Below are 26500 nucleotides of genomic sequence, written 5' to 3'. Positions count from 1 at the left end.
ATATATATATATATATATATATATATATATATATATATATATATATATATATATATATATATATATATATATATATATATATATATATATATATATATATATATATATATATATATATATATATATATATATATATATATATATATATATATATATATATATATATATATATATATATATATATATATATATATATATATATATATATATATATATATATATATATATATATATATATATATATATATATATATATATATATATATATATATATATATATATATATATATATATATATATATATATATATATATATATATATATATATAACATTGAAGAAAAAGCTGCAATAAAATCACCATTTCTATTCAAGCACTAGCGACGTGTCGGGACAAACGTGATCCCATCTTCAGACACTGAAACACTTCCAGAGCGTGAGTGAGGGAAACGTGTTTACCCTTCCAAGACCTCCGGGACAAAGAGGTCCTGGACAACGAAAACTCCTCTTATGTATCTTGGTCCTGGCATCGACACCTAGCACACCTGCGTGATCCACACAATTCTAATAAAATTAAATTTCAATTCCCTAGTCATTTGTATAAATAAAAAAAAATCTTATAAAAGCTAATAAAAACTAAGAAAAACTATAAAAAAAACCATTAGTTAAGAGAAAATAAAACCAGAGAACCTAAAACAAAACCACCAAAGGATGTGACGTGGTATGAAACAATGGAATTACAGTTAGCTGGATGGATGTTTCTTGACTATTAACATTAGGCTTGTGTTTATATATGCAAAGTGATTCAGCAATTCTCATTTCAGATAATGTTTTGGTTTTATACAAAATTTTGAAATCCTGTTCCCTAAAAGCATGATCTAACTCTTGAGTGGTTTCTTGTGACAGAGAAACTTGGATTTGAGATTCGTTTGCCTGCCCTGAAGGAGATACCATTGTGTTCACCCATACATATTTTCAAGTTTCGGGTTGTTGAGCCGATGTACCCTGTCTTACAACTGGGACAACAAAATTTGTATACTATGTTAGAGCTGAAGGGATCACTTAGCCTATCCTTATGTCTAAACAAAGATCCAATAGTATTTGTATCAACAAAAATAAGTCTACAGGTTACATCTGGTAAATAATTACGTAACAAGGATGTTAATGTTTTCCTAACCTGATTTCTGGTGTGATACTGCAAAGGTAGTTTAAGATACGTGACGGGCTTGTCCTCAGTTCTCTTATCCTTACTGCTAAATTTATGATACAAAAACTGTTATTTTTATTTGTGGCTTTTCTACAACCTATATACGTATATGTGTGTGTGTGTGTATATATATATATATATATATATATATATATATATATATATATATATATATATATATATATATATATATATATATATATATATATCCAACCCCGTGCAATTAAGGTATATCATTGATAGTGAAGTGTCTCAATTGCGTGGCTATGGCTCTAATTGCGTTGAGCCACATGTGTGCGGGTAAAGAGAGTCAAAACTATTTTTCGTTGGCTGGGTCTGGTGCGCCTCAGTGTGATGACGTACAAAGTGAAGATAATCTTAACAGCCCTGGCCCCGGTGCAGAGGTCAAGGACACTGGTGAGCCGAGGGTGTTTGCTGTATGAGTAATGTCAGTCCCACAGCTAGACAACACACCGTCCACTAGATCACTGCACCTCGCCACAGAATGTGAGAGGAAGTGTGGCAAGACTGGGTAAAACATGAGAGAGAGAGAGAGAGAGAGAGAGAGAGAGAGAGAGAGAGGGGGAGTACAGAAGAACCAATGTTATCCCCTAATCACAGCTTCCTTCATCTGTGGCGGGTGGTTGCCGTGTGTCGAGTGGAAAACATACAACTAAGACCTTAAAAAAAAAAAAAAAAAAAAAAACCCTGGCATTGTATTACTGGAGAGCAAATAAAAAAAGAAAAGAGAAGAACACTAAAGAAGAAACAGTAACAGGTTTCTTGGATGCGGAGCCTCTAGCAGTCAGAACCCGCCGGATTTGGTCTGTAAACCCCTTGTGCTGTGTTCTCAGACTTTTCGGGCTCTGATTTCAACAACTATTGGTATATTCTATGGCAAGATACCACAGTTTGCAGGGATGCGTTCATGGTTCTTGTGAGAGTCAAACAGTGTTTCTGAATCAACAATAAAAAAAAAACATGAGAAGAACTGGAATAGCCTTTGAAAATTGTTAAAACCTGAAGAGTTTCAAATAACAAATCTTTCCTTATACTAACGCGTATCTTACAAGGATATTTTCATGACTTAAGTGAGACAAAAAGAATGTGAACTAGGAATAATATAACTTCGCAGCATTTGATAAGAAGCAAGGAAACGCGAGAGAAAAAGGAGAACTCTGGCAATATAACTTAGAAGCCTTTGAAAATAAACAAGGAAACACGAGAGAACAATTAGAACTCGGGTGCTATAACTTCGAAGCCTTTGCAAATAAACAAGAGATCACGAGAGGAAAAGAATGAAAAACTCGAGTAAAATAACTTCATAGCCTTTAAAAACAACCAACACGTATCTTCCACCGTTCAAGTGAGGAAGAGCTGGGCAGGTTACAGTGTCCTCACCTCCTGGAATCCAACCCGAAGCCTGCTAGGTAGACGCGTCGGCGGAGGGCTAACCACTAGGCCAAGGTGTTACTGCCACATAACTCTGACGCCACAACACAGCCGCGAGGGGAAGCAAGTTAGAGACGGGTGTAAATATATTGTTTATCCTCCCTCGATGTGGCTTTAATGTTATGGCTACTCGGAAACTTGCTTGGCGGGAATGAAGGTACCCAAGAATGTCTAATAATGTCTAATAATGTCTTCCTTGGGGGGATACGCGAGGGAGAAACGAGAAATTTGGTCGGCTCTCTTGTTTATCGTCATTAGTCGTGGTTTTAACGTTATGGCTACGCAAAAACCTGTCTAGTGGCAATGAAGTCATGAATCTCTACTCGTGTCTTCTTTAATGTTATGCGAGAGGGAGCAACACAAGAAAATATCAGTCTACCTTAACTCATGAGCGGAATGAAAGAAAGAATGAAAGAAAACGGCTTTGATTTTTTGAACGGGGAACTATGTATAACTAAAGTCTCTCTTGTATTCTGGTGCTCAAGTGTTGTCATAAACTATACACAAACACCAACACCAAAAGTACCACCATTTTGTATATATGATGGTGATAAAATACATAAAACAGATAACAACATCAAATGAACTCAATGAATAAACAAATAAATAAATAAGAAAACTCTCAGGAAATGCAGATAACCGAAATGATACCAAGATTATTAGAGAGAGAGAGAGAGAGAGAGAGAGAGAGAGAGAGAGAGAGAGAGAGAGAGAGAGAGAGAGAGAGAATTGAAACCTCTCTCTCTCTTGTAATTATTGAAGTCAGAGGTGGTAAAAGGAAGAAATATAGAAGTAAGTTTGAGAATACTAGAGTTAAATCAGCTATTTTATGACTCTCTCTCTCTCTCTCTCTCTCTCTCTCTCTCTCTCTCTCTCTCTCTCTCAGTCAACAAAATCCCTGAAGTTGCGCGGCTGCCACTCTCTCTCAATGTTCTTTTATTGCAGCAAAACTCTCCAACACACGCCCTCTTATATTTCTTTCTTTTCTCTTCGACTTGGAATCTTTGGCGGAGTGTGTGTCAAAGTTCCGAGGCGCGGGAGTTACGGGGTGGAATTTTATCTCGTATATCGTCTGCAGTAGTGACAGTCCGCGCCAGGAGAGAGTGTTGGAGAGTGTTCAGTCACGCTGGGAGCTTCTGGCCGACTGTTCCTCACAATCTTCACGGTGGAGAGAGAGAGAGAGAGAGAGAGAGAAGAAGAGGTTGTAGGTGAATGTTTTTTTTTATTACAGTAATTCTGAAATCGAAGGGAAAAATGAGAGAATGTATGTGCGTCTCTCTCTCTCTCTCTCTCTCTCTCTCTCTCTCTCTCTCTCTCTCTCTCTCTCTCTCTCCAAACCATAATACCCACATTTTTTCATATCACTAAAAGAACAAATCAAACAAACAAACAAACAAGTATAAAGTGCAAAAAACAAAAGCAAACAAATAAAAAAAAAAAACACCTCTCAATCACATCATAATCAAGAAAACCGATAAAAACATTGCCGAGTCAACAAACTAATACATTCCCTCGAGGGTGGAGAGAAGCAGAGGCCCGCAGTATTACAGTGTTAGAAGCACCTCACTGGTTAATGGGACACGGTTGGCTGTTTTAGTCGCTCTCTGGCTGGTTACGGGACACTTGAGGGAGAGGAAAGGTAGACAGGAGGTAAAGAGCGGGAGGGAGTGAAGGGAGAGGAGAAGAAAGGCAGGACAGGACAGGTGGTAAAGAGCGGGAGAGAGTGAAGGGAGAGGAGAAGAAAGGCAGGACAGGACAGGTGGTAAAGAGCGGGAGAGAGTGAAGGGAGAGGAAAGGCAGGAAAGGTAGGAGAAAACATAAAAACAAAGGATAAATAAAGGAAATGAAAAAAGAAAAGAAAGGAAGGAAGGAAGAAGGAAAATAAGAATAGAAAAGATAAAATGAAGGAAATAAGACAAAAGAGAAGGAAGTAGGAAAAAAAAAAAAAAACAAAGGATAAAATGAAGGAAATAAGGCAAAAGAAGAGAAGAAAGAAAGAAAGAAAGACAGAAGGAAGGAAGGAAGGAAGGAAGGAAGGAAGACGGAAAAACAATAACAAAATAGAAGTGAATATGAAGTGTGAAGTGAGAGAGAAACAGTCAAAAGTGTATGAGATGAAGTATATTGATATGTAACTTGCACACTGGTCTTGGGAAACAAAACGGAAGAGAGAGAGAGAGAGAGAGAGAGAGAGAGAGAGAGAGAGAGAGAGGTGGCATACAGATTACTCAGTGCTATAGGGTATGTGTATGAATGCTTTGTGGCCTGTGAATTCAGAAACGAAGATATGGGTGTGTAGATTACGTAGCGGTGTGTGTGGCAGGGCGACGAGGGAGGGAATAGATGTGCAGTTTAATTAAATGGGAAGTGAATGAGAATGAAAGGTAGTACGTGAGGTGTGAAAGGAAGACGGCAGGAAGTGTAGATGGTGCGAGAGACTAACCACAATACAGGTGGTTGTGTTTGAGGATGAAAGGGAAGAGTGAAGGAACTGTAGACTGTAATTGAGTTTTGAGAGCACTTCAAAGTCCTTAAGACATTACACGGGGTAGTCAGGGAATTGTGAAAAGGGAGATTACTGCTTAGTAGGGAGTTGCAAGGCGGTGGGGAAGCTAATACTCCAGGAGAGGCTTAAACAAATGCGAGGAACGTTCATAATGCCTCGTGCACCAGGCCTTGTCAAGACTCAGAGGCTGGGCGCTGTGGGGAGGCGAGGAATCACATCTTGGTTCCTAAGAGGCGATGCAAGTACCCCCAAGAAGATGTACTGAATCAAAGGAGCAAGTGTAATGCTTTGAGATGATGTATATGGCTGAGGAGGAGTGGGAGACGCTGGGGGTGGGATTAAAGTAGCTTAGGGGTATTAGAGGTGAAGGGACGTGGGTAGATTAGAGATGTGGTGGAGGGGGAAGGTAAGAGGCCTGCTGGCGTCTGGCGTGGAGGTTGGCGGCTGATGTGCGTGTGTTAGCCAGGCTCCGGGGTTAAGCAGGCTGGAGGGAGGCTGGCACCTTGGTTAGCAAGCTGGCAGACTGCTTGACACCCAATCTCACCTTGCACTCTCTCTGCAAAGAAACGAAACAACACTGGTTAGTTCACCTGCCGCGTCACTCACCTGTCATTCTGTCTACCCGTGCGAGGTGTATACTCTAGGACACTTGTAAAAGGATACAGCAACACAACAGAACGGAATTAGTACACTGTTAGCAAGGAGCGGCGCTTGCCTGAGACATCGGCCAAAAATTGGTCATTGCCAGCATTGCGAAATATCAGGACATCACAAATTTTAGACAATGAAAATAATGGACATAACACAAATACAACGCTATAACTTCTTGCTCAAATTGAGGACATAAAAAAAAACAGTGGACATTTCAGACCAATTTCCGTAAAAGAGACGCTAAAAAATTCCGTAATACCAAAAGGTTGACAACGCACACTTACTTTTTGCGTTAGAAAATAGATAAATAAACAGAAAATCTTGCTAATTTAGAGACAAGATCGATAAATTACGTTGCTTCACAAGGACACCAGAGACATGAGCAGCAGTGGACAGTATCTCCCACAGCCATCACGAACACTACAGGTACACTACAGAAGAGAAACGAGAGGGGGAGGAAGAAGACTAAACGAAGGTGGAAGAAAATACACATAAAGAAGAGGGAAGTGAGAAAGAATGGGAATAAATGAGGAAGGAGAGGAGAGTGATAATGGAAATGAGGGTAATATTGGCCAGTAAAGCATACACGCGCAAGCACGAGAAGGAAAAGAGGGAGAGAAACACGGAGGAAACGAGGAGGAGGGAGAGACTAAGGGAGGGATGATTATGGTAGGAGAAAGATGATGATAAAAACAGAACAGAGAGAGAGAGAGAGAGAGAGAGAGAGAGAGAGAGAGAGAGAGAGAGAGAGAGAGAGAGAGAGAGAGAGAGAGAGAGAGAGATCGTCATTATCCCTTCAGGTGTTCATATACAAGCTCCTTTGTTTTTCTCACAGCAAATGAATCACAGAACACAAAGGAGGCAGAGCGGGGCGTGCCTGTGTGTGTGTGTGTGTGTGTGTGTGTGTGTGTGTGGAAAGGTAAGGGAGGGCAGAAAAACGCTTAATTACTGCCTCAGGTATCATGATTCAGTGTGTCCTTGCTGCCCATTCACGACAAGCGCACCTGACACACAGAAACACACACACACACACACACACACACACACACACACACACACACACACACACACACACACACACACACACACACACACACACACAGTATTTCGGTGTCAAGCTGCAATGTAGTAGTAGTAGTAGTAGTAGTAGTAGTAGTAGTAGTAGTAGTAGTAGTAGTAGTAGTAGTAGTAGTAGTAGTAGTAGAACAATAGGTAATAGCAGAAACAGCAAACAATTGGATGATACTCTCACTACCCATAACTCAATAATTTTTCTAACAATCCTACAAACTTGACAGTCAAAATACACCCCCCGTGACTCATTCAAATAAAAAACAAACCCAGGAACCCAGAACACAATACGACACGACCTGGGAACCACAAAACATGAACACGATACCGAACACAGCCTCTCTTACTAACCACTTCAATACTGGGACACATTTAAACCTCGAGATCTGTGTACAAGTAGACCATTTTATTGACATTAGGAAGGATCTATGGAGGTCAGAAGATCAATGGTCTCAGTCTTCATTATTTCAACCCCCCACATAAGTTTCCGAAGCTGTATAAAATCAGATAGTAAGCAGTATGAATATGGAAACGCGTCATGGTACTGAAGGGGTTAACATACTTCACTAGCACTGCAAGGTGGAGACCATCTGGGAGACTCGAAGCGTGCATGGCGAGAGGGCTTTCACCACCGCCACCTGAATGTAGCCACTCTAGGAAGGTTGCTGAAAGGACGGGGTAGTTTTGTATGTCTGGCAGGCAGGTGAGCTCAGCAGGTGTACGAAAGTTATGGAGATAGTGAACGTGGAATGAGAAGGTGGCAGCACTGTCGTTCTCAGCGCAAAGCGAGAGAGAGAGAGAGAGAGAGAGAGAGAGAGAGAGAGAGAGAGAGAGAGAGAGAGAGGCTATTATTACTACACCCACAGCACTACACAAGAACACAAGAACACAAGCATCAGGAACACAGCAAAAAAAAAAAAAAGACCTTTAACGAAACACACACACACACACACACACACACACACACACACACACACACACACACAAACAAGCACAGCCATCCATGCATAACTCCCTGAGGGCTGTTAACACGACCGCTGTAACAAAGTGAGAGAGAGAGAGAGAGAGAGAGAGAGAGAGAGAGAGAGAGAGAGAGAGAGAGAGAGAGAGACGAAACAGATAGAGACATAAGCTCGTAAGACAACAAACCCTGAGGTACGCCACAGAACCCACCACCACCACCACCACCACCACCACTACCATCACCACCACCACCACCACCACCACCACCACCACCACCACCACCACCACCACCATCACCACCATCACCACCACCATACCACCGTCACCCAGTCAAGGAGTAGAAGGCATGAATGGTGAGAGTGCAGATGAGGGGAAAACTTGAGCATCTTTATCTCTGTCACGTTTACCATCACCGCCAGAGAGAGAGAGAGAGAGAGAGAGAGAGAGAGAGAGAGAGAGAGAGAGAGAGAGAGAGAGAGAGAGAGAGAGAGAGAGAGAGAGAATAAACAAAGATAAAGAAACAGATAAGGAAAGAGATAAGGCAAAATGCGAGTTGAAACAGAGAAGGGAGAGAAGGAAAGGAACAAGAGGAAAAAAAAGGAAGAGAAGCAAGGATAAAAGAAGTAAAGCACCGGGAGATAAAGAGAAGAAATGGAGGCAAACACACAATAAAGGACAAAAGAACAAGAGAAAAGTGAGGCTGTGAGAGGGGAGAGGGAGAGGAATAGAGGGAGAGAGAGAGAGAGAGAGAGGGAGGGAGGAAGAGACGCACCTAGGTGACTTGCAGTATATCCACACAGACACACACACACACACACACACACACACACACACTCACATGTTCCTCCACATTATCACCTTTCCACCTGTTCTTCCCACCTGGTCACCTGTCTCCTTCACCTCCACTTGCCTCACCTGTCCTTCATTACTAGTTCCAGGAGGCAAAAAGGTAACCCCTCCTACACCTCCTCTCTCTCTCTCTCTCTCTCTCTTGGTGTATATTTTTCTCTCCTTTTTTTTCCCAGCTTAACCCCTTCAGTACCATGTCATGTTTTCCTATTCATTCTGCTTACTATTTAGCGATTTTACACAGCTTCAGAAACTTACGTGGGGATTAAAATAGTGAAGACTCTGTCCATTAATCTTCTAACCTCCATAGATCCTTCCTGAAGTAAGAAAAAAATGGTCTAATCATACCCAAACTCAAGGTAAAAATGCACCCCGGTACTGAAGGAGTTGAGGTCAAACAAGTTGAAGTCTCCTACAGCATTAAATCTTCCCGCCGTGCCTGTGGCTGCGTGGAGGCACAGGGGGAATTTGTCTTCAGAGATAATTTCCAAGACGATTAGGAAGGATGAGGAAGAGGAGGGGCAGGAGAGGCCAAGAAATAGGAAAGCTTAAACACAACGTACAGCTTTCCTTTCCTTTCGTTCCTCGTGTTACATAATGCTTAATGAAACTTAATGTCTAAATGCCACACTTTTTCCTCCTCCTCCTCCTCCTCCTCCTCCTCCTCCTCCTCCTCCTCCTGTGACGGGTGATGGATGCGAGAGGGCTGTCGTAAATAAGAGGGAGGGGAGGAAGGGAGAGTGGGTGGAGTAAAGGGGTAAAGTAAATAATGGGAAGATGGGAAGAAAAAAAAACTAAAAAGAAAAACGGTAAACTAAATAATGGGTGACGGGTGGCACAGAGAGAGAGAGAGAGAGAGAGAGAGAGAGAGAGAGAGAGAGAGAGAGAGAGAGAGACTGAGACTTTGGGGGTTAGCGGGTGTTACCTTCAGTTCACAGGTGGGTGGGTGAGGTGGGGCGAGGCGGGGCACGGTGGGGCGGGAAGGGGAAGGTTGGCGGGATGGGGCGGGGCGGGGCCGAGGGGAGGAGGGGGCAGACTACACCTGTACAAGACATGGGGGGATTGGCAGCGTTCCAGCAGTCATGAACACCCTCCCTTCTCTCTCTCTCTCTCTCTCTCTCTCTCTCTCTCTCTCTCTCTCTCTCTCTTCCACAACGTGAGCAATGCACCTCATAAATTGTTTCCATCCACACCAGGCAGCGTTTATGTCTTCGTAATGTTGTGTAGACGGCTGTTCCTTCCCTCCTTTCCCCTTCCATCCCTACTCTCTCTCTCTCTCTCTCTCTCTCTCTCTCTCTCTCTCTCTCTCTCTCTCTCTCTCTCTCTCCTTTTTTACTGTTGTTTTCATTTTCTTCTTTCTCTTCCTTTTCTTTCTTTTCTCATTTGTAATCTTTTTTTCTTCTTATTAATTTTTTTGTTCTTTTAATTATTGCCTTTGTTGTTCTCTCTCTCTCTCTCTCTCTCTCTCTCTCTCTGCCTGCGACATACCCTCCTTTCCTCTTCTCCTCCCTGCAACCCTTCCGCCATAACTCTCACTCCGCCCCATTCTTCCCTCACCACCACCACCACCACCACCACCACCATGTCACACAAGACAAGGAAAAAAAAAAAAAACTGAATATTTTCTTCTAACTTCTTGTCCTCCTCTTTCTGATGAAGGCGCAATTTAGGAGAATGGTAGAAGATGATGACGAGGAGGAGGAGGAGAAGGAGGAAAAGAAGATAGAGGAGGAGGAGGAGGAGGAGGAGGAGGAGATTCAGAAGAAGGAAGATTGTTCTCAGAATCATCAATATCAGTTCTTATCTCTGTCTCTCTCTCTCTCTCTCTCTCTCTCTCTCTCTCTCTCTCTCTCTCTCTCTAGCGTGTTTTCTTCATTTTCTTTCTTTTTCCCTTGCTGTCAACCTTCTTCAAACGCTTAAAACAATTTCTCCCAGCTCCTGACACCCTTTCAAAACTCAGACACTCGTAGCATCATCTTTAGAAAGTGGACTGGCCGAGGCGTCTTGGGAAAGTGAGCGCGTCCCTTGACAGTCGTGGAGAGTGAGAGTCGTTGGCTACCACTCGAAAGTAAAATGACCTTCCTGAACGCATAAAAATAAGGGGATCAGTTTCAATGTTTCAATCTTTCGCTTCTTCTTTCCCCCCAATTGTCAGGAGATTGGCTCAGATGGGAACTTGTATTTTTCTCTTTTTCTCAGATTGGGACTTTTTTTTTCTCTCTCTTTTTCTCAGATTGGGCCGTATTTTTTTTCTTTTTCTCAGTTTGGGACTTGTATTTTTTTTTTCTCTTTTCTCTTCATAAATCTCAACGTATTTCTTTGAACACTTGCATAAAAGAGCTTCAAGGAAAGGAGATTTGATTACAAGTGGATTCGTTTCTCTCTCTCTCTCTCTCTCTCTCTCTCTCTCTCTCTCTCTCTCTCTCTCTCTCTCTCTTTTTTTTTTTTTTTTATTTAAACATAATTTATACAGAAGAACATGTACCCATAGGCGCACTGTCGTGTGCTACCTATTCTAAGGGTACTACAATCTATTTCTCTACAATATTTACAAGACTTAAAAATAGATAATATACAAGATGGAGCACTGTTCTTTTCACTTCACTAGCACTATTCACGCACTGCACTACACTGAGTGTCACGTCACAAAGAGTGTCAGAGGAGTTGGCAGTGTCTGTCTCCACTTATGTGCCATCAGTTTGACACTGTGTGTGTTCATCTCCTGGACGTGAGGCACCGCGGCCGTGAACAAGTTCCACATCCTGGAGACGCGTCCTGCGAAGGTGCGTTGATGCTGACACCCGTGGGATCGCGGCACCTCTACGGCGTCACCACCATTGAGCACCGTTCTCGTGCTCCGTGCGGTGACTCTCAGAGGATGACGCAGCCCTGCCAGATGTGGCACTCTTTGCACCTGTGCCTTATGGAACACTACGATCGCCGCCACATCTCTGCGGTGTTCCAGTGAATCAAGAGGACGCTCAGGCTCTGGGTGAGGTGGTATTGCAGCATCTACTAGCCGTATGGCGCGGCGTTGGATGCTGTCCAGTCTCCTTCTGTGTGTGGCGGCACAGGACATCCAGGAGAGCTGCGTACTCAAGGTGGGGCCGCACCTGTGCCTTGTACAGCAGCAGTCTCCCCTTCCTGTCGAGGAAACTCTCTCTCTCTCTCTCTCTCTCTCTCTCTCTCTCTCTTTCTCTCTCTTCTCTTCTCTTCATCAATCTCAATGTATATCTTAGAACATTTCCATAAAAGAACGTCAAGAAATTGATTAGTTTTCAATATTTCGCTTCTTCTTTTCACGACTGTCAGAAGATTTAAATGTGTTTTTTTTATTCTTTTCTCTCTCCCTTTCCTTCATCAATCTCACTGTATATCTTTGAACACTTGCATAAAAGACCGTCAATGCAAACTTTCACAGGACCACTTTCAATCTTTCCTCTGTTCTTTCGCCAACTATCAGAAAATTGAGACAAATACAAATCTTTTTTTTTTCTATCTCTTTCTTTCCATGAATCTCGATGGGTATCCTAAAATTCTCGTATGGAAAAGCATCAAATATATGCATCTCTTCATAAGTCTCAATCTACATTCTACAACCGAGTCCTCCAGTTCAACATAGCGTCAAATATATATATATATATATATATATATATATATATATATATATATATATATATATATATATATATATATATATATATATATATATTTTAGCATCAAATATTTTTTTTATGTAAGAGAGAGAGCTAACCAAGGGCAAAAGAAATATATATAAAAAAAGGCCCACTTAGGTGCTGGTTCTATAGAAAAAAAAGAAAAGCGTTAGCCAAAATTAGGGAGCAAATGTCTTGATACCTCCTATGGATCCCCTTCACATATTTTCAAGAGGGAGGTTTTAAGACAATTATTTTACTCTTTGGCTAACTCTGTCGGACCTGCTTGGGAACTGGCATCTAAGTGGGAGTTTTTGTTACCGTTTTTGTTGCCCTTAGCCAGATATCCATTAAGAAAAAAATATCTCAACAGCTTGGAGTCTCGCCATCTCAAACAAAATATGTATAGACCATTTTCTCATAAGTCTTGCTATTATATCCTCCAATCAGCTCGTCAGGCGGAGAAGAGCGTGGAATTACCTCTGATCCCTTCATAAATCTCAATACACGTGATACTCAAGCCTCGCCATCTTGCTTAGGAGGAGAATTAGATATGCATAGCTCTCCTTTATATCTCTCAATGGCCGCCTTTCAATCTTGCACTAAGGGGCGGGGGATTTACAACACTCCCAGTTATGAATATTAATGTATTGACTTCAACTGCCATCGCCTTACAGAACCGTCAAGTGGGCGTTGGTCTTTATATATTTCAAAATGCTTCCTTTAATACAGTCACTTCATCCTGCTAATGAGGTGAAATATACAATAATTTTGCGTGTAAATCTAAATACATTATCTTTTTATGTTCGTTCTGATACAAAAAGCTTTTAGATTTGCATAGATCTTCATATTTTCAATTTTCAACTCTGCCTTAAATAGTCATCTAGTACAAAAAAGCGACGTGAAACATGCAATAATCTTTAGAACTAAATACACATCATCTCTTATCTTCGTTCTGGTATAAAAAGTCTTCAAATTTCCATAAATCTTCATATATTTCAACAAGCTCCCTTTAATACAGTCATTTAGTACAAAATAAGACGTTAACTATACAACAATTTTCCGTTTATGAATCTAAATACGTGTATATCTTTTATCTTTGTTCTGATGCATAAAAGTCTTCAAATTTTCATAAATCTTCATATATTCCAACACACTCCCTTTAATACAGTCATTTAGTACAAAAAGAAGGTGACCAATACAATGATCTTCCGTTAAATCTATATGTGTAATCTTTTTGTTTCGTTCAAATTTTCATAAATCTTCATACATTTTCACACGCTCCTTTAATATATTTATATATATTTATTACCAAGAGAAAGTGAAAAAAACAATAATTTTCCGTATAAATCTATATGTATAATCTTTTTGTTTCGTTCTGATGTAAAAAAGTCTTCAAATTTTCACAAATCTTCATACATTTCCACACGTTCCATTTAATACAGTCATTTAGTGAAGAAAGAAAGTGAAAAAAACTAATAATTTTTCGTATAAATTTAAATACATTATCTTTTTGCTTCGTTCTGATGTAAAAAGCCTTCAAATTTTCATAAATCTTCATACATTTCCACAAGCTCCCTTTAATACAGTCATTTAGTACCAATAGAAAGTGAAAAAAAAAAAAACGCTCCCTTCGATACGGTCTAGTACAAAAAGGATCGTAAAGTATACAATGATCTTCCGTATGGTTTTTTATCTTGCCTGAAGGACCGTGGGCATTGCCATGTTGTTTTGGATGCTGTTGAGGTTGTTATGTTGACAGGAGCAAAAGGGAATGATTTATCTATTTATTTATTTATTTTTTTTTTATGAAGGGAAGAGAACCAACCAAGGGCAAAAAAAAGAAAAGACTAAGAAAAAGGCCCACTTGAGTGCTGGCTCTCTACAAAGAGAAAAACGTCAGCCAAAATTAGGGAGCAAATGCCTCGATACTCCCTCTTGATATGGGAGGCAGATGAAGCTGTTGAAGAAATCTAAATATATAATCTCTTAGCTTCGTTCTGCTGCAAAAAGTCCTCAAATTTTCACTGATCTTCATTTATTTCAACACGTTCCTTAGATACGATCATCTGTTACAAAAAGGACGTGAAAAATGCAATGACCTTCCATATAAATCTAAATGTATAATCTTTTAGCTTCGTTCCTATGTAAAAAGTTCTCAAATTTTCAGTGATCTTCATATAGTTTAACACACACCCTCAATACAGTCATTTAGTACAAAAGGGACATGAAATACATATCAATCTTCTGTATAAATCAAAATTATATAATCATAGCTTCATTCTGATACAAAAAGTCCTCAAATATTCATCATTCTTCTTATATTTTAACACACATCCTTAACACAGTCATTTAGTACAAAAAGGGACGTGAAATATGTATTAATCTTCCATATAAATCTAAATATATAATCTTTTAGCTTCGTTCTGATGCAAAAAGTCCACAAATATTCTTAGATCTTCCTATATTTCAACGTGTATCCTGAAATCATCCCATCTAGGACAGAGAATGGTATGAAAAAAGGTGCGAAATATCTTATACATATGGGTACGTTGACCTTAAGCTTCGTTCTTATGTAAAATAGCGACAAATATACCTGGGTCTTCATATTTCAACACACAATTCATCTGGTTAACCAAAAAGCAGCGTCACAGATACTGGTACAATTATTATTCCACGTATAGATGGAAATACATCAAGAGAGAGAGAGAGAGAGAGAGAGAGAGAGACAGAGCAAACAGACAAGGAAACGTATAAGGAAAGAGATACGGCAAAATGTAAAAAAAAAAAAAAAAAAACGACGTCATCTTTACAACAACCTTTCATTCAGATCTGTACCTTACCTTCTGACACTTTCGTAGCGCCACTTGTATGCAAATCTTCATCAACAAAACACTAACCTAACCTAACCTAACAGCAAAACACTCCTTCCAATCCCGCCACTGATACAAAAGAAGCGTCAAATAAAGAGTAATTTCCTTTATATCCGTCAATGCACCGCCTCGCTCCATAAAGTATACAGTTAATGGAGCCACACACGTATACACACACACACATGGCTTTTCTTCATAAACCTCACTGCAAATCCTGTAATCCAGTCATCTAACACAAGAACAGCGTCAAATATACAATAATCCCCATCATACGTCTTAATATACATCCAGGAATCCCGCAGAGACGCATAAAAACTACAATTAATGGACGGATAATTGAATGCACAAGTCCCACGAGCCGTCCCTGGAGCAGCACGGTCCCCCCACGCACGCCGCCCTAATGTACGGTCTTGCTTCCTGCGGGTGAGACTATTTACAAGACATGACTGTGGCATTTATGACTCATTATCATCATCATTGCCTCTCTGCTCCATCTCATTTTCATTACTTGGCTTTTATGACGACGCGTATACCTGAATAACCTCCTCCTCCTCCTCCTCCTCCTCCTCCTCCTCCTCCTGCGTCGCTATCGAGTATTTTCGAAGTATATTTTGAAAGAAACCGGTAGGTCAACTATTATACTCAAGCTGCAGTGGATCCAGAGCCTCGTTTTCTGTTTGCCTGTAGTCGCTGCGGCTTTGCAAAGGGAGACGATTACATTTTTATGGGTCGTGTAATTAAAGATATTATTTAAGAAGGGCATACTTTAGATAGCACTGTTGATACGGGAAGCTTAAGCGTGTTATGGCCTTATCTCTATGATGCTACAGCCTTGCTTCCTGGGGTATCGTGTGTGTGGGGGGAGAAGGGGGGGAAGAGAGAGAGAGAGAGAGAGAGAGAGAGAGAGAGAGAGAGAGAGAGAGAGAGAGAGAGAGAGACCAATACAAAATCTCTCTCTCTCTCTCTCTACAAAAGTTACAAAAATAACACTAACACACTAAAAAAACAAAATATTAAAGACTCAATAAGACACAAGACGATGGAAACGGAAAATACTGATAAAAGAAAACCAGAGATAAGAAAAGAGCAAAAATAGAAAGAAAAAAAAAGAATAAAAAAAAAATAAAGAGAATAACCTGGTAAGTGAATAGCGTTGAGTTTATCACACGGAACAGTATAATTTGGACACATTATATCATCTATACTTCTCTTCCTCCTGCGTTGTGGCATCTATACTTTGTACTCCGGGCGGCGCTCTCTTTGATATTCGTAAAGTTTCCCCAAGAACTGTAATTGAGTGAGAACCGAAGTGAATTATTGACCGGCAAGGACCAAGGAAAAAGAAAACGGAAAATAATGGAATTTTGCGGGATCCGAACGAATACTTGAGGAATACTAATGGGTGATGAAGAACGATAATTAAAAGAAACCGGACGAAAGCGGATACGGGGGGGGAAGAAAACGGGAAGTGGTTGAATCTGCAACTTGACTGAATGCAGACTGACAAGCAGGGAAATTTTTGCAGTTCTTGTGTTTTCTTTCTTCTGTGTGTGTGTGTGTGTGTGTGTGTGTGTGTGTGTGTGTGTGTGTGTGTGTGTGTGTGTGTGTGTGTGTGTGTGTGTACTTGAATAGCGAAATTTATGAATAAAAATTAGATACAATACGAAGCTGAAGGAGAGAACAAGGTAATATAACAAAAAAAAAATACAGTAGATGAGAAATACAGTTTTAAATATGAAATAAGAATGAAAAAGAGAAGAGTAGAACAAGGGATGAAAAAAAATAAATAGAAGAAAAATATGAACAGTGTGAAAGAAGAAGGAAACTGAGGATGAGGAAAAGTGAGAAAAATAAACAAATGATAAAAAAAGATAAAGAGTAGAAATAAAAGATAGTTAAAATGAAATAATAGAAATAAAATGAAAAGAAAAGAAATTGAAAAAAAAATGAAGTACTACATAAAACAGTGGCATTGCAGAACAAACAAGTACTGAGAGAGAGAGAGAGAGAGAGAGAGAGAGAGAGAGAGAGAGAGAGAGAGAGAGAGAGAGAGAGAGAGAGAGAGAAATAAAATAAAAGTTGCAGTCAACCCAATTGGTCGTGAAATCCCACCTCATAAAAATTATAAAACAAGCACGAAACTTTGGCTTCCCTCGTACAGATGGACAATAGATGGGCAATTAGCGCCGGAAAAAAAAAAAAGTCAACGTAGCGATGGTTTAAAAAAAGGTTACGGCGCAGAGAGAGAGAGAGAGAGAGAGAGAGAGAGAGAGAGAGAGAGAGAGAGAGAGAGAGAGAGAGAGAGAGAGAGAGAACAACACATGAAAGTGAGATCAGAGCATTTGATAGAGTAACTTGGAACAGATTGGCAGTCAACAGGGGATATAAATGATTACAAAAAAAACTTACAAATGCCTATAAATTATCAACACCCACAAAGACTGGTTCCACTCCTCCACTTCATACTGACAGGAAAGCGGCAGAGTGGAAGATCAGAGGAAACTGAGAAGCTTTCGTCATGCGGTGGAGTGCTGGTGGTGGTGGTAGTAGTGGTGGTGGTGGTGGTGATTTACACATTCACTGGTCGCCATCTTTCATACTTTGTCTCATATTGGTTGATGGAGAGATCGTTCTCACGGGAATTTATGGGCTAAAGGGGATACTTTTTTGGGGGTACCTCCTATCTCAAAGCCCACCCGCTAGGAAACTGTTGCCCCGAGTGAGGAAGCCCAACCTACACTTGGACCGTGGATAAGATTCGAACCCGTGCGCTTGGAGACCCCTCGGACCCCAAAGCAGGCATGGTTCCACTGCACCACGGCGGCACCCTAATCGTTCGTCATAATAAGTTCCTATGTTTATTGTTATTCACTGTACATAGCTCTGTGTTTATCGTTAAAATTTACATCCACTTTATATCTTCACCTGTTGTTATTTTTAGAGTGCTTGTACAAATGTATAGTCCTACAATTCGCTGGGCTTAGTTTATGGAATATAGGCTGAGGTTTGAATGTTGTGTTCGTACTTCATGTCTGTGCTTTGACTAGAAATAGCATCAAGATTTTTATTAACTATTATTCTGTTCACTTTTATTTAATAGTGTATCATGGTAGTGGTGGTGGTGGTGGTGATAATGGTCGTGGTGATAGTGGTGGTGATGGTGGTAGTGATGGTGGTGGTGGTGGTGGTGACGGTGATAGTGGTAGTGGTGATGGTGGTGGTGGTTGTGATAGCGCTGGTGGTGGTGGTGGTGGTGGTGGTGGTGGTGGTGGTGGTGGTGGTGATGGCGGCGGCACAGGGCAGGTGAGTCCAATCAAACCTCAGCGTTTTCAGGGCCATGAAGAATAACAATTACTAAGCCAGCCAGTACCGCCCTATCACGTGTGCTTTCCAAGGCCTCGCCACAACGCTGCTGGAAATAATGCAAGGCCTTTTTCTCTCCTGGCTGGCCGCTATGTTGCTTTTATAACCAGCGGCGGGTCGAGGGGAAAAAGAGGTGGGGAAATATTAAAGTAAGGTACATTATTATTACCACCATTATACCACACGTGTTTTTTACTCTTGTTTTCCCTCAGTTGTGAGTTTCCGCATCAACATCCAACGCCGAGACCTTTGTTCATATACTACAAAGCTGTGACAGGGTAACATTAACACTGCGTGGCTGGCGGGGACTACAGGTGCGGTTGGTTGTTCAGGTGTAGCCAGCGCCAGCCTGCCTGTCTCCCTCCCAAGAAAAAAAAACGTGAATTCTAGACAATTTCCTTTACGTTGGTTTCGTAATATTACCTGAGATGTGAGATATCATCCACGTGTGTGTGTGTGTGTGTGTGTGTGTGTGTGTGTGTGTGTGTGTGTGTGTGTGTGTGTGTGTGTGTGTGTGTGTGTGTGCCCTTCCTCTCGAGCCACTGGACAAACTGGTATAGCTGGCGAGACACAAAGGTACGTAGCAAGGTAGGCTGTTCTAATCCCGCCGTCACAGCCAAGCACGACAAGTACGTGTGTCTGGATTCTGTAACGAAGCCTCACCAGCAGTGCGGCTCAAGGGCAAGGCGATCCAGAGGGGGAGAGTGAAGGGAGGGAACTTAGTGGGCTGAGGTGAAGGGGATGAGAACAACAGAAGCTGCCAGGGACGGGATAAATGAAGGCTCGCTCATACATGCCGGAAATTCTTGACATTGGCAGACTAATGAAGGAAGGGTAAGAGTGAGATTAGAATAAGGTAAAGGAGGAAGAGGAAGAAGAATAACATCATCAACAACAACAACAACAACATGACCACCACAATTAAGGAGGTCCACTCATACCTGGGAGAATGTTAATTAGTACCACCTTTCTTTCCCTCTACTTTTCCTCTCTTCCATTATGAACTCTTGGTGTAATAAACACTACTGACATACAAACTTGAGGCAAAACTAACATCTCCACGAGAATGCAAAACCAAAACCAAAACACAGCTGTCTGAGGCAATTGACAGTTGCCCCCTTCTATGTTCCCTCCTACTTTCTCTATTCTCATTTTCGTTCCAAAGTTGGATGTTGCGTTTATGTGCGCAACGACTTAACTTGCTCTCATGCCCACGCTCTTGAATCTTCTGAGTTTTCCACCATCTGGCTTAGACTCAACAGTCACTCTCTAACTAAATTTATCTGTGCTGCCTGTCTCTCCCCTAACTCCTCTGACTATAGTAAATTCTTTGACTATTTAACTTCCAAAGTGGGGCACATTCTGTCCCTCTACCCTTTCGCTGAGATCTCCATGCTTGGAGATTTCAATGTTCACCACCAGCTTTGGCTTTCCTCTCCCTTCACTGACCATCCTGGTGAACTAGCCTTCAACTTTGCTATCCTCCATGACCTAGAGCAACTGGTGCAACGTCCTACTCGTATTCCTGACCGTCTTGGAGACACGCCCAACATTCTTGATCTCTTCCTCACCTCTAATCCTTCTGCTTATGCTGTCACCCTTTCATCTCCGTTGGGCTCCTCCGATCACAATCTCATTTCTGTATCTTGTCCTATTTCTCCAATCCTCCTCAGGATCCCCAAAGCGAAGGTGCCTCTGGCGTTTTGCCTCTGCCAGTTGGGGGACCTGAGGAGGTATTATGCTGATTTTCCCTGGAATGATTGCTGTTTCCGTGTCAGAGACCCATCTCTTTGTGCTGAACGTATAACAGAGGTGATAGTGTCTGGCATGGAGGCGTACATTCCTCATTCTTTTCTCAACCTAAACCTTCTAAACCTTGGTTTAACTCAGCCTGTTCTCGTGCTATACATGATAGAGAGGTTGCCCACAAAAGGTACTTGAGCCTTCCATCTCCTGAATCTCATACACTTTATATTTCTGCCTGGAATCATGCCAAGTCTGTTCTTCAACTTGCCAAACACTCTTTCATAAATAGGAAATGTCAAAATCTTTCAAACTCAAACTCCCTCGTGACTTCTGGCATCTAGCCAAAACATCTCAAATAACTTCACTTCTTCATCTTTCCTCCTTTATTTCATCCTGATGGCACCACTGCCATCTCTTCTGTCTCTAAAGCTGAACTCTTCTCTCAAACCTTTGCTCACAACTCCACCTTGGATGATTCTGGGCTTATCCTCCTCTCCTCCTCCCTCTGACTATTTCATGTCTACAATCAAAATTCTTCGTAATGATGTTTTCCATGCCCTCGCTGGCCTAAACCCTCGGAAGGCTTATGGACCTGATGGGGTACCTCCTATTGTTCTCAAAAACTGTGCTTCAGTGCTTACACCATACCTGGTCAAACTCTATCGACTTCTACCTTTCCTTCTTGCTGGAAGTCTGCCTACATTCAGCCTGTTCCTAAAAAGGGTGACCGTTCTAATCCCTCAAACTACCGTCCTATAGCTTTAATCTCTTGCTTGTCTAAAGTTTTTGAATCTATCCTGAATAGGAAGATTCTCAAACATCTGTCACTTCACAATCTTCTGTCTGATCGCCAGTATGGCTTCCGTCAAGGTCGCTCTACTGGTGATCTTCTGGCTTTCCTTACTGAGTCTTGGTCATCCTCTTTTAGAGATTTCGGTGAAACTTTTGCTGTCGCGTTAGACATATCAAAAGCTTTTGATAGAGTCTGGCATAAAGCTTTGATTTCAAAACTGCCCTCCTACGGTTTCTATCCTTCTCTCTGCAACTTTATCTCAAGTTTCCTTTCCGACCGTTCTATTGCTGCTGTGGTAGACGGCCACTGTTCTTCTCCTAAATCTATTAATAGTGGTGTTCCTCAGGGTTCTGTCCTGTCACCCACTCTCTTTCTATTATTCATTAATGACCTTCTTAACCAAACTTCTTGCCCTATCCACTCCTACGCTGATGATACCACCCTACATCTTTCCACGTCCTTTCAGAGACGACCAACCCTTCAGGAAGTCAACAGATCACGCAGGGACGCCACAGAACGCCTGACTTCCGATCTTTCTAAGATTTCTGATTGGGGCAGAAAAAATCTAGTAGTTTTCAATGCCTCAAAAACTCAATTCCTCCATCTATCAACTTGACACAACCTTCCAGACAACTATCCCCTCTTCTTCAATGACACTTAACTGTCTCCCTCTTCCACACTAAATATCCCTTACTCATAATTTTAACTGGAAACTTCACATCTCATCTCTTGCTAAAACAGCTTTTATGAAGTTAGGTATTTTGCGGCGTCTCCGCCGGTTTTTCTCGCCCCTCCAACTGCTAACTCTGTATAAGGGCCTTATCCGTCCTTGTATGGAGTACTCTTCGCATATTTGGAGGTTTCTACTCATACAGCTTTATTAGATAGGGTGGAATCAAAAGCTTTCCGTCTCATCAACTCCCCTCCTCTGACTGACTGTCTTCAGCCTCTTTTTCACCGCCAAAATTATGCCTCCCTTTCTATCTTTTGTCACTATTTTCATGCTAACTGCTCTACTGATCTTGCTAACTGCATGCCTCCCATCCTCCTGCGGTCTCGCTGCACAAGGTTTTCTTCTTTCTCTCATCCCTATTCTGTCCAACCCTCTAATATAAGAGTTAATCAGTACTCTCAATCATTCATCCCTTTCACTGGTAAACTCTGGAACTCCCTTCCTGCTTCTGTATTTCCATCTTCCAATGACTTAACTTCTTTTAAGAGAGAGGTGTCAAGACATTTGTCCCTGAATTTTGACTAAGACTAATCTTTCGAATCTTTTATGAAGACTAATTCCAGTGGGCCTTTTTTTTATTTTTTTTTCCTTGGCAGTTGCCCTTCTTACATAAAAAAAAAGTAACGAATTAAACACGTGTATGACCAGCAAATCACAGTCATACACTCGACCAACAACAACTGATACTACAGATACAAAATGACTTGACCTCTACTTTCCATCCCTTCCATTATGAACTCTTGACCTAATAAACACTACCGACACACCAACACTAACATCCACCCGAGAAGTAACCAATTAAACACGTGTATGGCCAGCAAATCCCCGTCATACACACTCAATAACTGCTACTGCGAGTGCAAAATGACTTGAGGCAATCTTGATAACCTCTTTTCCTCCACCCACCAAGAGCTGAAGTTTGATAATACTAATAGACTAATTGCTCGTCCTCGCGTGCGCCTGACCGCCTCCAGCACGCCTAATGCAAGGGCTCGGGAAGATGGTAACAGCTCGTCAGTTGCAAATATAAACATAGTGAGGATGTTGATTAGCTGTTGAAGAGACGTAAACACTGATAACGTGAATTGGTGCTTGACGGATGGATCGTTGCCTCTGCCTTGTTGGGTTTCTGAAGGTGATAAGAGAATAAACACATACCCAAGTAAATAAGTAAGAAAATAAATGTCAGAAAACTGGATCGACTTTTGCATTCCACTACAGTGCCTTCGTTATTGAGTTTTTGTGGCGCTTGTTGCAGTGAGTAATAGATGTATCGGTGGATGAAGATGTGGTTAGGCAAATGTTTGGATAAATACAGTATATCGTATAACAAATAAAAAGTTTCTTGATTTTGTCTTTCGTGGTACTAAAAATCATCGAGTTTTTGGCGGTGGGTGCTGCGACAAAATAATAAAAAAAAAGATAGACGAATAAATTAAAATAAAATAAATCACTGTAGAAAATTTTGAACTGCAATTTTTGGTGCTTATACGAAAAAAAAACTATTTCACAGAATAAATTATGATAACCTGATGTCTCTAAAATGGAAGCATGAATGACCTTTGAAGATAATAAAAACATGTCATCAAAAGAGAGAGAGAGAGAGAGAGAGAGAGAGAGAGAGAGAGAGAGAGAGAGAGAGAGAGAGAGAGAGAGAGAGAGAGAGAGAGAGAGAGAGAGAGAGAGAGAGAAATATATAAAAAAAGATAATTCAAGTCTTACGCAAGAAGAAGAAAAAAAAAAGAAAAGAAAAGAAAAGAAAAGAAGAAGAAGAAGAAGAAGAAGAAGAAGAAGAAGAAGAAGAAGAAGAAGAAATACTGACACCGGAAAAATCAAAGGCAACACCACAACATATAAAAAAGAAAAAAAAAAAAATCTCCTTCAAAACAATGGTGACCTGAATTTGACCTGGAGCAAGCGTCCGTTGCTTCCCTGCCTTGCCCCTAATCACGCCCCTCCACCCTCCACACTCGCCCCTTGACCTTCCACCCTCCAAACACAAAGGAAAGTAAGAGTTGACACAAAAACCTCCTGCAGAGTGAGGATGCTGGCATGATAACACACACACACACACACACACACACACACACACACACACACACACACACACACACACACACACACACACACACACACACACCTGAACTCATTTAAGAGGGAGGTTTCAAGACATTTATCCCTTCTTTTTTGGGGTTAACTCTCTCGGACCTGATCGGAGACTGGCATCTAAGTGGGCCTTATTTTTGTTTCATTTTTTTGTTGCCCTTGGCCAGATTTTCCTTCTTACATAAAGCGCGCACACGCACACGCACACGCACGCACGCACACACACACACACACACACACACACACACACACACACACACACACACACACACACACACAGAAACATACATGCATACACAGGTTCTGTCTCTCGTCATGTCATTTTTTAATCAACAAGATGCACTTCATGCTACGTATTAACAATTATGAAGAGAGGGGAACAACATCACCTCCTCCTTGATTACACTCTCGCTGTGATCAACGAAAACCACAACGAAAAAGAAAATCAAAACTAAACTGAAGGAAAAAAAATAAAAGACGATAAGACTTTCAAAAATATGAGGCACTAAATCAATGGCTGTATAAATCGATTTTAGAGATAATCATTAGCTGATCTGGTTCCGAGTTTAGAATTTTCATGGCAGATTGCAATATTTTCCTCCTCCGCACACCTACAGGCAAGCGAGGAGTTAGATAAATAAGCAGCGTAACTATGCCCGCTAGTGTCGACCCCACAAATATTAAAAAGGTGTACATGATCCCAAGACACAGCACTGCCTAGGGTCTCTCCGCCTGACGCTGCCCTGCTCTTGTGATCCACGGAGCAAGGCATGGAGTTCAATATCTTATCATGCAGGAATTCAAGATCTCCTCATCCAGTCCAAGTATCTCGGAGAAATAGTAAGTTAGCGTCAGGAAATGCTACGTTTGTGTATCTGTGAGAGATTCGTGTGTTCTGCACCGGTGTTTAAGTAAGTGCTGTGTGAATGTAGGAATTTGCATCGCCAGAGAAGTAAATAAAGAAAAATCCCTAAGAAAAGAAAGTGTTAGGTTTACAGAACAACAGCTGGTGTATCAGTGTTGAAGTTTGCAATCCCACAAAATGCTAAGAAAAAAAGATATATAAATAAGAGGCATCTTTTAGAAAATGTTATGTTTACTAAGAATTTTGTGTAGCAGAGCAGTATTTTTGTAAGGGTTGCCGCATCAATACATGAATAAGGAGTGTGTTCAGCGAATGTGTAAGTCAGGCGATACAGGAATTAGCTCTGTAAAAATCACAGCCAATGCCACGTTGCCGCAAGAAAATGCCACGTCTGGATTACTAACAGAAAAATATTGTGTAGTGAAGCAACCCTGAATGTTCTGTAGGTCTCGTTAGTTAGCTTACTCATATAGAACTTTGACCTTCACGCACAAAAGAGAAAGTAGTAAATAGAATAAAATGAAATAAGCTGAATCTAGCAAAAAAAAAAAAAAAAGTAAAATTGTTACGTTTTAAATCACTAGTTTCTGCAATCACTTCTACACTGCCTTGGGTCTCCTCACAATCTGAAGACTTTTAACCTCTTCAGTACTATGACGCGTTTCCATATTTACTCTGCTTACTATCTGGTGATTCTCTACAGCTTCAGAAACTCATGTGAAGTATTAAAATAGTGAAGACTGTGACCATTAATCTTCTGATCTCCATAGACCCTTCCTAATGTCAATAAAATGGTCTAATAGTACACAAATCTCAAGGTAAAAAAAAAATGTCCTAGTATTGAAAGGGTTAACCAACTCACTCTCCCCTCACAGGTCCTGACAACTGCTGGACTCGCAACCCATCCCAAGACTCAAGATTCAAGGGAAATGATACAGTGAGGGTGAGTGTGGTGTTCCTCGAGTATTGACTGACTGTACGCCTGACTCAGAGTGCTTACAGGTAACAGGTAACACTCACACGGCTACCACGAAGACTCAAGGAATCTATCGCTTCACAGTAAAGGTGCAGCTCATCACACATGCATTTCTCACTCTCCTTCGAACTTTGTCTCATATTGGTTAACTTTCACACCTACACTGAGACCGCGCACGTAAACGAACAGGCCACGCTGAGGACAGGTTGATGACACGCAAAGGGAGTGAGGAGGGAAAAGATGCCATTTAAAGATCCCAGGAGATGATTATGTTCAATGCCGAACGTGTCCACAGTCATCTGGCAAACAGCATTCCGGAAAAAACATCACATTAAACACAGGTCAAGGTGAAGAAAAGATTATACATATCAAAGCGAGATTCGTTCAGCTTACCACTTACACACACACACACACACACACACACACACACACACACACACACACACACACACACACACACACACACACACACACACACACACGTAACGATGCAGTATTGGAATTTATGTTTACAGTCACACATAATTGAAAAAAAAAAACAGACAAGACGGCAAATATGAGCAAATTTGAGGAAATATTCATAATAACAATAATAATAATAATAATAATAATAATAATAATAATAATAATAATAATAATAATAATAATAATAATAATAATAATAATAATAATAATAATAATAATAATAATAA

The 26500-nt window shown here is 41.0% G+C and overlaps 1 protein-coding gene across 2 annotated transcripts in view; it reads right to left on the bottom strand.

Annotated features, from left to right (window-relative positions):
- The window catches only part of LOC123513533 (secreted frizzled-related protein 5-like), a 77132-nt gene that overhangs the window by 5280 nt on the left and 45352 nt on the right, over window positions 1–26500 (bottom strand). The window contains exon 2 of one of the 2 annotated variants that reach the window (XM_045270761.1): window positions 5708–5719. The exons of the other annotated variant lie outside the window; for it this stretch is intronic. Within the exon in view, the coding sequence (XP_045126696.1) occupies window positions 5708–5719 (12 nt within the window). The remainder of the gene's footprint in view (window positions 1–5707; window positions 5720–26500) is intronic. 2 annotated transcript variants of the gene reach the window in all.

This window comes from Portunus trituberculatus, chromosome 36 (genome assembly GCF_017591435.1).
Source record: "Portunus trituberculatus isolate SZX2019 chromosome 36, ASM1759143v1, whole genome shotgun sequence".
NCBI lineage: Eukaryota > Metazoa > Arthropoda > Malacostraca > Decapoda > Portunidae > Portunus > Portunus trituberculatus.
Note: the sequence above shows the minus strand (reverse complement) of the source record. Positions and strands in the feature narration are given on the sequence as shown.